A 13837-nucleotide genomic window follows, 5' to 3' on the forward strand; every position below is an offset into this window, starting at 1 on the left:
GTGTGTTTGTGTTGCCCGGATTAACATCGGTGATTTCGCTAATGAGCCACTTGCACAAAAAGCCCAGTATCAGTGCCTTACATGCACAAAACAACTAACGGAGCAGTCGAAAGAGTCATATTTAAAACACATGTGTAAAGGACAATACACTTTGAGCCACAAAGGAGCAAGTAAATAAAACTACAAAACACTCTTTTGTAAAATGTATACATATATATATATATATAAAAAAAGGCTTCATCCAATAAAAATGAAGGTGCAAAGAGGCAATACACAGGTGCTCATCATGTAATTAGAATATCATGAAGCTTAAACTGTGAAACTGATATATTATGGACTCATTACATGCAAAGTGAGAAATGTCAAGCCTTAATTTGTTATAATTTGGATTATTATGGCTCACAGCTTTTAAAACCCCCAAATTAAAAATCGCAGACAATTTGACTATGTTAAAACTGTAAACCATAATCATCAAAATTATAACAAATCATATATTAGTTTCACATTTTAAGTTGAAATTTTCACTTTTTCATGACATTCTAATTATATGACGAGCACCTGTAGTACTATAATGTTATCTATTTATACATTCACCATCAAGATTGTGATCCAAACCATTTAAATGTATGTAACATGGAATAATAGAGTGAAAAATGAACAACAATAGGAAATGGCAGCTCAATGGTCTGTGCGTTAATTCAAAGGGTGATCGTCTGAATCCCAGCTCTGGTGAATACTGTCGCCCTTGAACCACTTTGACCTTGAGTGTGTATGAACATGTGTGTGAGTGATTGGTGGTTGTTGGAGCTGCCCTTGGTGCAGATTGGCAGCAGCGACCGCAGGGCAGCTGTGGCTACAATAGTAGTTGATGGATGATGGTGCATTGTAGCTCTTTCAGAAGCTTGTAAAGTGTAAAACAAGTCTGAGTTGTTGATTGCTGTAAATAATAACGAAACTCTATTTTGACAGTTTAGAGTTAATTATTTTCAGAATATAGTGCCAAATCAGTGCCATTTGTCAAAGTATTTCCAAAGTAGTTCCATATACTAAAAATACATCAGTGTACCTTAGTCCGGCTCGCCGCTGCACATGGATTGTTCTTCTCATTTCCAAGCAGCCGCTTTACCATGTTAAAGGAATTGAATCTAATTAAATGCAGGTTGACACAGACTGATCTATTTTAGTGGGACAGTTCTGAGCAGGGCAGTGAGTAGTACAGGCATCCGTTTCACTTAAATGAGTGAAGGCTTAGCTGCCATAAATGCCAGCTTTGGGAGATGTTTACCTGTCTGCTTACTGCAGAAAGCCTCTCAGGAGAAGGCCACACGTATCAGCGCAGCTAAATCTGCTGTTCCTGGACGCCTGACCTGCCCGCGCTTTAAAGTTACCCCGCTAAAGCCAGACGATACACGCAGGAGGAAAGCAGTAATGAGATGTGACACCGCCTTGAAGAAAGAAAAGGAGGGCTAACAGATCGAGCTAATCCTTCTCACCGGCGCTAACGCCAGTTAGCCTCCTGCCCTGCTGTCACATGAGCCCGTAAACAGAGTCGAAAACACACATAACACATTATATTCTTGACGCACTTCATTCTGATACAACAACTCACCCGTATGTAACCTTTCCTCATACATCCTCATACACAGCTTAATCATAACGCAGCTCAGGATATACTTTTATAGTTACCTTGATACCAGGCAACTGTGTGATACTAATACACATTTATTTTCTATTGATAAAAAATATCTGATTATTCTACAATAATGTATATATTAGAATATTTAAAGGCATAGGCCAAAAACGGTGGCCTATTCCTTTAAAAGAGTTACATTTTAATTATGACCTAACAGCAGATTAATTCCTTTCATCTCATTAGAAGTTGTGGACTTTTTGAGCTTTCGTATCTTTTGCACATCAACAGAATTGTTTTATTTTAACTTATATTTTTATTAGTCTATCTGCTGCACCAGATTTGTATAAGGTCTTTCTTCATTGTAATATTGAGCTATTTTGACCAAGCCACCTCCAGCGTGGATCAATAAAGTTCCACAGGTCCCACCGATCATTAAACGTCGTATATACAGTGATGTTTAAGTTACATAATGGTACAGCCTGCTCACAAACGCCAACATCTGCGCCCCTCCTCTGCTACAGTGAGTTAAATCGGGTTCGATCGATGCTCTAAGACTCGTTCATCACTATCTTTCAGTAACAGATGAGGCCTGCTATGATACAATTACCCACTGTTTACATAACACACACTTGGATGGGTGCCAGCAGGGGTGCAGCAGGAACTTCTGAGCCCCAGGTAAAGACCATCTTGGCGGGGCCCCTTATGTGTGTTCTATACAAGCACATTTCATTGCACAGGCTTTTTGAGTAAAACAACGCCCCGTCTGTGTCCAATATGAACATTTAAGTGCATATGACACACAAAACAATTTTCCATGGCTTGATAATTTAACCTCCTTTTAAAGCCCTACAAAACTGATCTAAATGGATCTTTTTCCTCATGTTGTTGTTTTTTATCTAATTTTCTTCTTGTTTTCTTCAAGAAGCTTTTCGATTTGGGTTAAGCCGAACTGGAGAAAATGTGCTCGGTTAAGGTGGTGGTTAAAAGGTAATGGAAATGGAGACAGGACGTGACATATGAGGAGGTAAACATTTCATAACCTATCGTGCAGCCATACTGTACATAAGGGCCATGAGTGAATCCTTGTTTTATCCTTTGAATATAAAACTTTGTGTCTCCTTCTTCATAATATTGTCACTTCACCGGTGTGAAAATACTTATTGCCAGCAGCACTATCTCATCAAAGTAAGTGATCTTAAAGGAATAGGAAACCGTTTTTTTCCACACTGAGATATGTTCTTATCTGAGCTTAGACAAGTTGATGCATATCTGTCTGGTCTTTGCCAAAGAAAGAAAAAAGACTAAAGATGTTAGCATTTAGCCTCTCCTCCTTTCCTCTACGGGGTGAAGCTAGAAGTGACCAAGCTCTTCCACGTTTTCCCTATTTAAATACGGTCACGTGAGTAGTTACACGATCCAAGTACAGTCGACTTTCTAGGCGGATAAAAAGGGGAACTATATTGTAAGGCGGAATAACACCTTAAAAGAACAGGCCAGCCTTTTTACATACTGGGATATGTTCTTACCTGAGCTTAGACGAGTTGATGCGTACCTGTCTGGTCTTTGTGCGTGCGCTCAGTCACCCAAAACGACCAAAGATATTGTTAGCATTTGGCTTCTCCCAGTGTATTCCTATAGCTCCAAATGGGGGTGAAGTTGGAAGCTGCCACGCTCTTCCACGGGCACAAAGACCAGACAGGTACGCATCAACTCGTGTAAGCTCAGGTAAGAACATATCTCAGTATGGAAAAACGGTGGCCTGTTCCTTTAAGGGCACTTCGACGTGCCCCGGTGATCTGGATCTTTTTGTCTTGACACTGAGGAAAAAAGTGACTGAACCCAAAACCTAAAACAGGAAATATTTTTATACAGCCTTCATTTATTTAATATTTAACTAATCAACTATGTTTTTTCTTTTATGGTCAATCAATTAAGATTTATTTTAAAAAATAACACATTCAATGACCTCCAAAGATTCCTTTTAAACTACAGCTCTATTGAACCCCCTCATCCAGAACGTTTTATCATTTCTTGTTTTATAACCGTGATTAATCATATTTGTTGTAGTACCCTAATCTATTTGTTTCGACTGTATAATCTTCAAGCATATTTCCCAAATGAAAACAAATAATAAATTAACAAAGTAATCTGGTCAGAAAGCCTCTAGCCCCGCCCCTCATCAAACCTCCCCCAAATCAAGCAACGTGCCCACACAAATGAATCTGATGAAGCTTGAAATTCAATTCATAATCATAGCTTCCAGTACAGTGCACTCAACGGAGAACAGTTGCTCCTCCTAAAGCATCAAATAAAGCAGCTGCAGACAAGATTAATTGGGATTTATAGGGCGGATTAAACTTTAGCTGTCACCCGATCGATTGTTAGACTTTATATCAAAGGATCACCGGACACGACTTTCAACAAAATCAATAAAGTGAGTTTCGACATCCGATTTCACTAGTCCCAGGAACTTCTGCCGCTTCGGGCATTAGGTCGAAGTGAACGCGAAAGACTCAACCTTTTCTCCAAGACTTTCAGACTTCTTTTTATCAACAAGTACACAAAAAAACATCCAACAAATCAATGGTGAAACTTTGCCTTCTCCTATGCTCTGTGCACATTTACTTTAATATCTATTTGGCCTATAGATAGTTGTGATCTTCTAAAATCATCTAAAACATGGCAATTGCTTCTAGTAACGTACTTATTATTACAGGAACACTGCAACAAGACTTTATGCCAGCACTATCACACTGCATTAACCATGTATCTTCTATGTATTGATCTATTTATGCCCTGTCAATGACCCATATCCCGGGACAGGTGGTGGGACTAATACCCGGTCAAACCTATCTCGCCTAAACCCAATATCTCCTGCTGACGTCTTCCCGCCTTTTATCGACAACACCCTCAGAAAGACATATTATCCATCATCTGTTTGCTCCCGCCACTTTGCCGAGCGGTAACCGAGGAGGCCCCTCGATCTGACAGCAGCAGAGGCAGGGCCGGCCCGGGCTGGGACGTCCAGAGAGGATCAGGGGGATCACCAAAGCAGGAATTAATGAGCATTAGAGCATTAGGTAAGAATAAGTCCCACCTTAAATCCCCGGGGATTCCTAAACAACTCCCGCAGCACCTGTTACATATGTACGAGGCAGCACATGGAAGATACTCCCACATAATGGAGGCGTGAGGCGCAGTTAGCATGAAACAAAGCTGAAACGCGGATACAGGGTTGACGAGGAACATTTTTAGCTAGGAATAGGCCACTGTTTCTAAATACTGAGATATGTTCTTACCTGAGCTTAGACGAGTTGATGCGTAACTGTCTGGTCTTTACGTGTGCGCTCAGTCACGCAAAAAGATGAAGGATGTTGTTACCATGTAGCCTCTCCTCCTCCAGAAAATCCACATGTTTAATTTTGTGTAACTATACCTGGATCGTGTAACTACTCACGTAACCGTATTTAAATACTAGAAGCAAACACTTTATGGATTCAAAGTTTTTTTTCTCCATATCGCCCGAACTTATAAAGAAATAAAAAACGATCCATGATTTGATCTCTATTGACCATTCATGTACCACTATCACAATCCTTTTGATCTGTGCACCCGTAATTGTTTTCCTTATGCGAGGCTGCGGTCAGAGAAGCCACGGGCGCAGAATGGCGGCCACATTCTCGTCAGTCTGCCCATCAAGAGAACGCACAAAGGTGGTAATAAGCCGAATGCCCATCTCGACTGCGCATGTGTGGGTCAATCAGGCTCCTAATTTCAGCCCAAACAAACCACTCCGCCATTGAAATGTGTGAGCGAGTTCAGGTAGCGGAGCGAGAACACTGAAGTATATTGAGCCATAACCGTGAATTATGAGGCTTACGGGCATTTGTTTAAAGACTTTAAGTCTCAAGTGACATCTCTTGCAAATATTTCTGTTGTCAATATCTTGAAAGCGAGGGAAAAGTCAGGACGGCGGCTCCGTAGGGAGGAGTGGACCATAGCGGACGATAGCGGACAGGGGGACGACAGGACCCGACACAGACACTGCCACTTTTTAAATCATATAAATTCGTCTTGAAATCACAGGGAAAACTTTCAAAACAGTGTTGATGTTAAATATAGTGAGTACATTTCAGTCTGTCAAATTAGCGATCGATTATCCATGTTGTTCACCATCAGATCACTCGTAAAAAATACAAATAAAGTCAATTTAGATGGCCTAGCCTTTTTTCATGGGGGGCCGCATACTGAAGCGTACACAGGGTGAAGGGCCAGATTGGTGGTTAGTGCCGCAAAACCTTTGACTAGCAGAGGTTTAAATTGCGCCCCACACCTTTATTTACGCTCAAAACCTTCATGCCAGCTCTGTCTCACAGTAAAAGGTTAGTTGTTTGGTTAGAATTGTGTAGAATTATTACAGTTCAAACAAAAAGGACTATCTCTGATGATGTGTCCCGATTCAGCAAGAAGGCAGAGGGCCACCACAAATTGGTCCGAGGGCCGCATTTGGCCCCCGTGCCACACTTTGGACACCCCTGGCCTAGCCTATATGTGTACATGGATCGTTCTGGTCACAATAATAATAAAAAAAGATTTCATTCCATTTCATTCATTTCAGTTTAAATGTCCTGAATATCGGCGACATGAGGCCACAGTTTCAGACCCTGCACTTTGTCCAACAGTCGCTTTTCGTCAGAAATGTTTTTCTCACATAGTTATTCCAACTATGTGAACAAGGACTGGTCGTCACTTTGAAAGCAGCTCTACATATGAACGGCCGTTCAGTTCTTTCAGTTTCTGTCTATCTCCGTACGCAGCCGAGGTTGTAAAAATAGACTTTATGCTAACATCCACGGTGACGACAAAGCACTTTATATCATCAACTTTCCAGCGGTTAAAACGGTCCAAATCAGAGCTTTCTTTGTTGCTTTACGCTAACTATCAATGCCAATATCAATAAATTCCATTACCCATAATGCAACGGGCGACCCGAGATGAGCATTCGGCTTTTTTACCAAGCGTTTGCTCATGTGCAAAAGTGGATCAGCAACAGAGTCATTTATAAATTTTTTACTCTCGCATCATTGTCTTATTTGCATATCAGATTTGTGGCGCTTATACTGTAATACAGGCAAAGGCAAATGGATGACTTAGTGCAACATACCAACAACATAGCATACTTTAGTTTTCAGTTTGCACCCACTACTTAGCACCTGTCTTCATAAATGACCCTCTATATCTAATCGGTAAGATCCATGTACTGCAGTTATACTGGATAGCTGGGATCAGGCGGAAACAAAAACTGCAGGTGTGGCTCAGTGAGAGTAAAGAAATCCTCTCTCTCAGTCCTCAGACCATCACCAAACTGAGACAAGAATCTATAGACTTCAGGGCTTGCAGTGATTGGAGATCTATTTTGCAGAGCAGTGTTTGGCAAAAGGCTTAAAATAGAGTTTGTGTAAGCTGATTCCACAAACACGGAGCAGTAACACCGTCTAAGTATGCCTCGTTATCTCAGACCAGGCCGTTCCTGGAAAGATCCAATACCAAGAAACGATCACTACACTATAAGAGGCTGGAGCTGAATGAATGAATGAATGAATGAATGAATGATATTGGAATCATGAGTGGATCACCAGCATTTGGAGGACTTGCGATGCATGTTTGCCTCTGTGTGCCAGTACTTATAGTAATCTGCAATATTACATTATTCATTTTAATAATAATTTAATTTATGACTCTGTGATGCATCTAAGTCAGGCGTGTTTCCTGGTTTTGACAGTTTACACTCAGTTAGGACAAAATTGGGTCAAATTTAGTCTACTGTAGGCCTTTTAAAGGGGCTAGATGCAAGTTAGCCATTTTATACTCACTACTGCCTCCTCAGGTCATACGTGTAAGTGCACCTTCTATATTAAGCTTGTGCATGACGGCAATTCGGACCCGAATTAACACGAGGCAGTTGTGGTGAACAGGTCTGAGCTCATTCTACACATTAGGACATGGCTGGAACATGTAGGGGGAGGAAAATACTTTATTTTTAACATTTTTAAACTCTGTATAGTCCCGGTTTAGTCCTGATTTGATCTTGATCTTGCAAAGATTTTTTACGAGGTGGTACTTAGTGTGAAAAGTTTGACAACCATACCTAGTACATCTGCATTTAGTGTTAAAATTTCACACAATAATGTGACTCAGTATAATAATGTAAAATCTTATCAGGTCAATCTGATTGACAGTTTCCGAGATATGTGGGAACTAACAGGTAATGACTGTCCGGTAGCTGGTGGTTATCGCTCTTGTCTCACAGGAAAACAGCAAGAAGATCGTGGGTTAAATTCCTGGACCGTGCCGTGTTTCCATGTTCTTCCTGTGTGGGGATCATAGACCGTCAATAGTGATGGACTGAGGCCCCGTGGCTAACGAAGCTCGATCATGCTAACAATCTGGCAGGGTTTTTGAAGCAGCTCCATGATAGAGAATAGGGTGAATATAAAAATAGTGAAAGGTGAAATATAGAGTGATGTTAAGACAAACACGTGGTGGTTAGAATGTGTTCAATAATGGCCGATTATTAAGGTTTACGGAAGAATAAGGCTTTAATTCTTCCATCGCTATTGAAGGTCTATGGAGTGGGTTTCCTCTCTAGTCAGTGTGATCCGTTTTATCAACCCAAAACATGTATGTTAGAACAACCCTCCAGCCAGGTGAGTCTAATCATAGGCCTGGCTCGGCATCTGGAGCTGGGCCCCTGGACGCCGAACAGATTTCGTTGTATATATAATGACAAATAAAGCACTTTTACTTACTGTACTTAACACTTGCAGTCTCTAAGCTCAACTGCAGACGCTGCACTCGAAATGTGTTTTTGAGTATTTGCCCCTAACATTCCTCTGGGTTTTCTTTTTATTATCAGCTGTGTCTATTGAATAAAGGGATCTGCTCTTATCAGCGGCGGCAGTGGCAAAGGAGGAAGTGACTGCTGTAGTTTGTTTTAGTGGTGCTTTCGGCGTCTGAGAGCTAAAGCTAACACCGGAGGGGAGGGGGTCAGCGCATGGGGCTATAGTCCTGTCTGAGAGGAGGATACCGCTATTGAGTTGCAAATGAGCTTGTAATTAGCCGCTACACATTTGCCTGCGGGGTCTTAGCCTGTGTGAGTGTCATTGTGTGTTTTCCAACCCATTTTTCCTCCGAATGGGGTTGTCGGTGATAAGCAGATAATACTAATTACTTCTCCTCCCACTTGCTTGTTAATTGCGTTTAGTGTGGATTTATACAACGTGGTAATACCCCAATCGCCCCGGGGTCCTCCACACGCCTGCCCCCCGCCATGAGGAGGCACGTTGGCAAAAGCTACAGGTCGTTTCTTTAAGTACGTGGCTTCAGCTGCGGACACTGATTAATTATGCCAAGAGGGGTCCACATGTTAATAAGACAGTGTTCATGAATGCCAGACTGAGCTTACTTTATCTGCTTATAACTTCAGTAATATGAGTATTAGCAATAACTACGACTACCAGGCCATTAACCTTGTAACTGAATAACATTGTACAGTATTTGCGGCTGCATTATTAATGAAGTTTTATGAATTTCATCATCATTCCTAAACTATTTGGAACTGGAGTCTTTTTCTTGATCGCTCTCTTAGTACAAAGCTTGTTTAAGAGGTGTGATCCAGAATGATACCTCTATGTATATTCACTGATCTCTGTATATTCTATACACGGGGGATCAGTGAGTCTGGATTTTTTCAGGCTAGTGAGGTGAGCACATCCACAGGTAAATTACAGACAGATGAGTTGCAAAGATTTGCCAAAAAAACTGCCCTGTTTTCAAGTAGAATGTATACGGAAGAGTTAAAGAATTTTTTGTATAAAAGCGGATGAAGCCTTCCTGTTCTTACAAGAGGCAAACATAAGTTTAGATGCCCTGACAAAAAGTGCACGGCTTGGCTGTATGAACAAGGCAGAAAACTCAGGTTCTGGGGGCATTAACAATTAAACAATTACATCTTAAAGGAACAGGCCACCGTTTTTCCATACTGAGATATGTTCTTACCTGAGCTTAGACGAGTTGATACATACCGGTCTGGTCTTTGTGCCTGTGGAAGAGTGTGGTCGCTTCCAACTTCACCCCCGTTTGGAGCTGTAGGAATACACTGGGAGAGGCCAAATGCAAACAACATCTTAGGATCGTTTTGCGTGACTGAGGGCAAAAGACAAAGACCAGACAGGTACGCATTAACTCGTCTAAGCTCAGGTAAGAACATATCTCAGTATGTAAAAATGGTGGCCTGTTCCTTTAAGTGTGGTTTGAAGAGTATTTAAGGCTATACTTTGGACTGTACTGGCAAAAAATCATTGTTGGATGGAAAATCTTAGCAATTTCAAGATATGTGTTGTGGCTTCTTTCAAAATGAATATGGCTTTACCTTATATCTGCATTAAAGTAATTTGACAATATCTTGCGCAGCCCCATTATACAGGACTTTCTATTACTTAAATAATTGGTTTGTGACTTAATCCGAGTAGCCATTCAAATTGCATTGATCAGATTTAATTTAGATTAATTTCTCTTTTTTGTTCTTGAGCCTTTTTCAGAAGGCGAGAACATATACAGGAGTAGTACACCGGTGTTGACAAATCTTAAGAACAAACTTAAACAAACCCACTTGTTCAAACACACGCATCGTCTGCTGAGGCCCGTCTCCATCTTATCACGGCCTGTTCGCTGCTCGCAGAGGCTTAAGCAGATTTGGGTTCAGTCTGCACTCAAAGTGTTAAACAGATTGCGAGGGATTTCTGAAATGAAGGTGACTGAAGTGCTGCAGGCGGGAAATGTCTCAAACTCATAATGGCGAGTGCTTAGCAGTTAGATTAGCCACGAATGTGATCTGCTCAGAGCCAATTTCTCATGGGATGCACAGACTCACACCTGCTGCCCTTCGAGAGAACAAATCCACCTGGTATTTTAATCCAGGTTTAGCATCTCGACATACATCAAATGATTATAGGCTCCTTAGAGGGGAAACCTATGGGTCTCAGGGTCTCAAGTGAAGAGTAGTTAGGATATTTGTCACAGTAATTCGAATTCTATACATAAAGAGCGTGTGTGTTTGTGTAAAAAGATCTGACTTCTGTAGATGAGTATAAAACAAACATGTTAGCGTTCACGTTTCACATTACTAGAGTCTAAAAATCCCAGATGTGATGGGCTCATGTCTGCAAACCAGATTTGGAGACAGGCACTAAAGTCCCTCACCTCATTTTGAACCAGCTCATCCTTCACCTGACTGCAACCTTTATGTAAATCTGCGCGTCTGCTACGGCCGCGGTTGTTTAGGGATAAATCAATATAATTACTCAGATTATCCCCCGGCTCAAACTTGTCTCGGTGTAACTGAGCGGGACGTTATAATGAGTGACACGGCGCTACTACTACTACTACACACGGGGCAATTCAGAGCGACATGTTTGTATTCGAGTTGACAGATGCTGACAGGGCCCTTAACCTGATTAATAATAAGAAAATTATCCTAAGACCTATTAATGAGCCGCCCAGATCGCACAGGGATCGCACTAATGCCTAATGCTGTGCCCTGGAATCACTCCATCGGACATCAACGTCAAGTGGAGTGGACCAGATACGGGCAAAAGGGTTACAGTGGGCATCGCGAGGCACTTGCTGGACTTAAATTGTAATTTTGATACGGCTGCAGCAACTCATTGTGTGATCTGTGGCGTGGTTGACCATTTTAGATGACATACTAATTCAACACTTTCCGGAGCCCTGCCGGCATCTGTGTGTGCCTAAAATAAGTGACATGGTAATCACCTTTGCACCATGACCTTTCTTGGACAGTGGACATACAAACATGTAACATTATTTCTCTCCATTATGGCCTTATTTATGTTCTTTGTAAATGCCAAGGACTAATTGCCTGCTGTAACACCCCGTTTCTCCTCCTCATCAGCATCCCCCTAGGGCATGTCTCCAGCTCCGACCTATTAAATAACCTATCCTCGCTTGTTTGCTCACTGCAGCCATCCTGACAGTCAATGTATCCTCGGGCTAAGCCAAACAAGCTGATCTGCCGTCACCTCTGACACACTACCCCCCGCTAAGAAGCTAATGGCCGGGATGTATAATCCTTCTCAAAACAACTACAGAGATGCTAATTGTATCAAGCTATAAATACGAGTTGACTACTTGTCCCTCTTCTTTATTCGACCCTCCCCTGAAACACAGAGCCGGCTAACACTTTACGAGGAACTTCTCCGTGACGCAGGGCTGCGCCGGACGTACCCAGCTTCGCTCCCGCAGGACTTTTACGCACGGACGCAGCGCTTTATGAAGTTTCGGTAACTTTTTTTGAAGAGCACGCGCAAAGATGTTTCCGCTGCCCATGTTCACCGCGGACCAAGTGGCGCGGGTCTGCGAGAACCTGGAGGAGACCGGGGACATCGAGCGCTTGGGTCGGTTCCTTTGGTCGCTGCCCGCCGCTGTACCGGGCTCCGCGGGGGAAGCCTTGAACCGACACGAGTCCGTGATGAGAGCCCGAGCCCTAGTCGCGTTTCACAGCGGGAACTTCGAGGCGCTTTACCAGATCCTGCAGAGCCACCGTTTTACGCGCGAGTCCCACGCCAAGCTCCAGGACCTGTGGCTGGACGCGCACTACCGAGAGGCGGAGAGGCTGCGGGGCAGACCGCTGGGGCCCGTGGAAAAGTATCGCATCCGCAAGAAGTTCCCCCTGCCCCGAACCATCTGGGACGGCGAGCAGAAGACGCACTGCTTCAAGGTAGAAACTTCACTCGCGCGCGAGAGACGAAGCTCCTCCAAAACTATATCAGTCTGTTACAATAATGCAGAGTAAGATATGAATTATAGCAGACTGACACAGTTCTGGAGGAGCTTTGTTTCTCTATTACATATTCATCCATATCAACCATATCATACCTACAACTACATTTTCCTGCTTTTTCCAGTACAACATCTCTGCAGCCAAATGTTACCTCTACCGTAACAAGATCAGTTTTATAGAACAGTTAATCAACATAATCACACGGAAACATTTACATAAACACATGAACACTCCTTATACAAGCCGCGAACAGGTGAAAGAGCGGGGCCACTTGATGCATAACTTTCCATTTGTTTTTAAACGCCCCCGTGTGGCTGCTTGTAGGTACTGTTTAATAGATACCATATTTCTCAGCACCATAATAATCCACTTAAGATGATCCTTGTTTATGGATCCCCATCGGTTTAAAGAGCTCTACGGTCACTAATATGTTTAATATGATTAATACAAATGAACAACATTACAAGATTATAATTTTATAGGATTATGTTATGTAAAGACTTCACACCTCAGATACAAATCATGTTGTGCATGTGCCTAACTGCTGCGTTGGTTTATTTTGTTGCAGGAGCGAACTCGCAGTTTGCTGAGAGAGTGGTACCTTCAGGACCCTTACCCAAACCCGTCCAGGAAACGGCATTTAGCCCAAGCCACGGGACTCACACCAACACAAGTCGGAAACTGGTTTAAAAACAGACGGCAACGAGACCGTGCTGCATCCGCGAAAAACAGGTACGGGAATAATCACATGGTGTATTTTTGGTAGAATTCACTTAAACACCTGTTTGGGTTATGACTATATAAAGTTGCCTGATTGGCTACTATTGAAGCTATATGAATTTTTAAGGGGAAAATACAATTACAGTCTCCAGATTACCACAGAAATAGAAATAGAACTTAATCTCCATCTAGTTGACAAATATGAAAACCTATACTATGACACATAAGGTATTATCAGCAAGATATCTGTGAGCTTCTGTTATACTGAAGATAGCAGAACGCAAGCACACAGCATAAATTTGAAAGTCAAATGTAATGTATTGTTTCTGATAGTTAAATGTTGCGGTACCTGGTTAACTCATCCCCATCTCTTTTGTGTGCAGACTACAGCAGGACTCCTCGCTACACCCTTCAGAGAGCTCTCCCGACAGCTCGGTACAAGAGCGCCACCGCCTGGGCAGTCCCGGGGCCAGCGACTCCAGCACCGGGGCCGACCACAGGGGCAACGGCGCGTCCACTCCAGAGATCTCCGTCAGCAGCGACAGCGAGTTCGAGTCGTGAAATAATGGCTCTGCAAAAGACTATTTACATTAAACATATAGCGCCGAAAGAAAGACACTTGA

The 13837-nt window shown here is 42.5% G+C and overlaps 1 protein-coding gene across 1 annotated transcript; it reads left to right on the forward strand.

The window, feature by feature from the left end:
• Positions 1-12023: 12023 nt before the first annotated feature.
• six7 (SIX homeobox 7) lies at positions 12024-13775 on the forward strand (the record flags this gene model as incomplete). The annotated part of the gene is made up of 3 exons (XM_079580463.1): positions 12024-12431; positions 13063-13226; positions 13598-13775. 3 exons carry the CDS (start codon positions 12024-12026, stop codon positions 13773-13775), a joined length of 750 nt encoding a protein of 249 aa, XP_079436589.1.
• Positions 13776-13837: the final 62 nt, after the last annotated feature.

The sequence above is a fragment of the Gobius niger genome (assembly GCF_951799975.1).
Source record: "Gobius niger genome assembly, chromosome: 21".
Taxonomy (NCBI): Eukaryota; Metazoa; Chordata; class Actinopteri; order Gobiiformes; family Gobiidae; genus Gobius; species Gobius niger.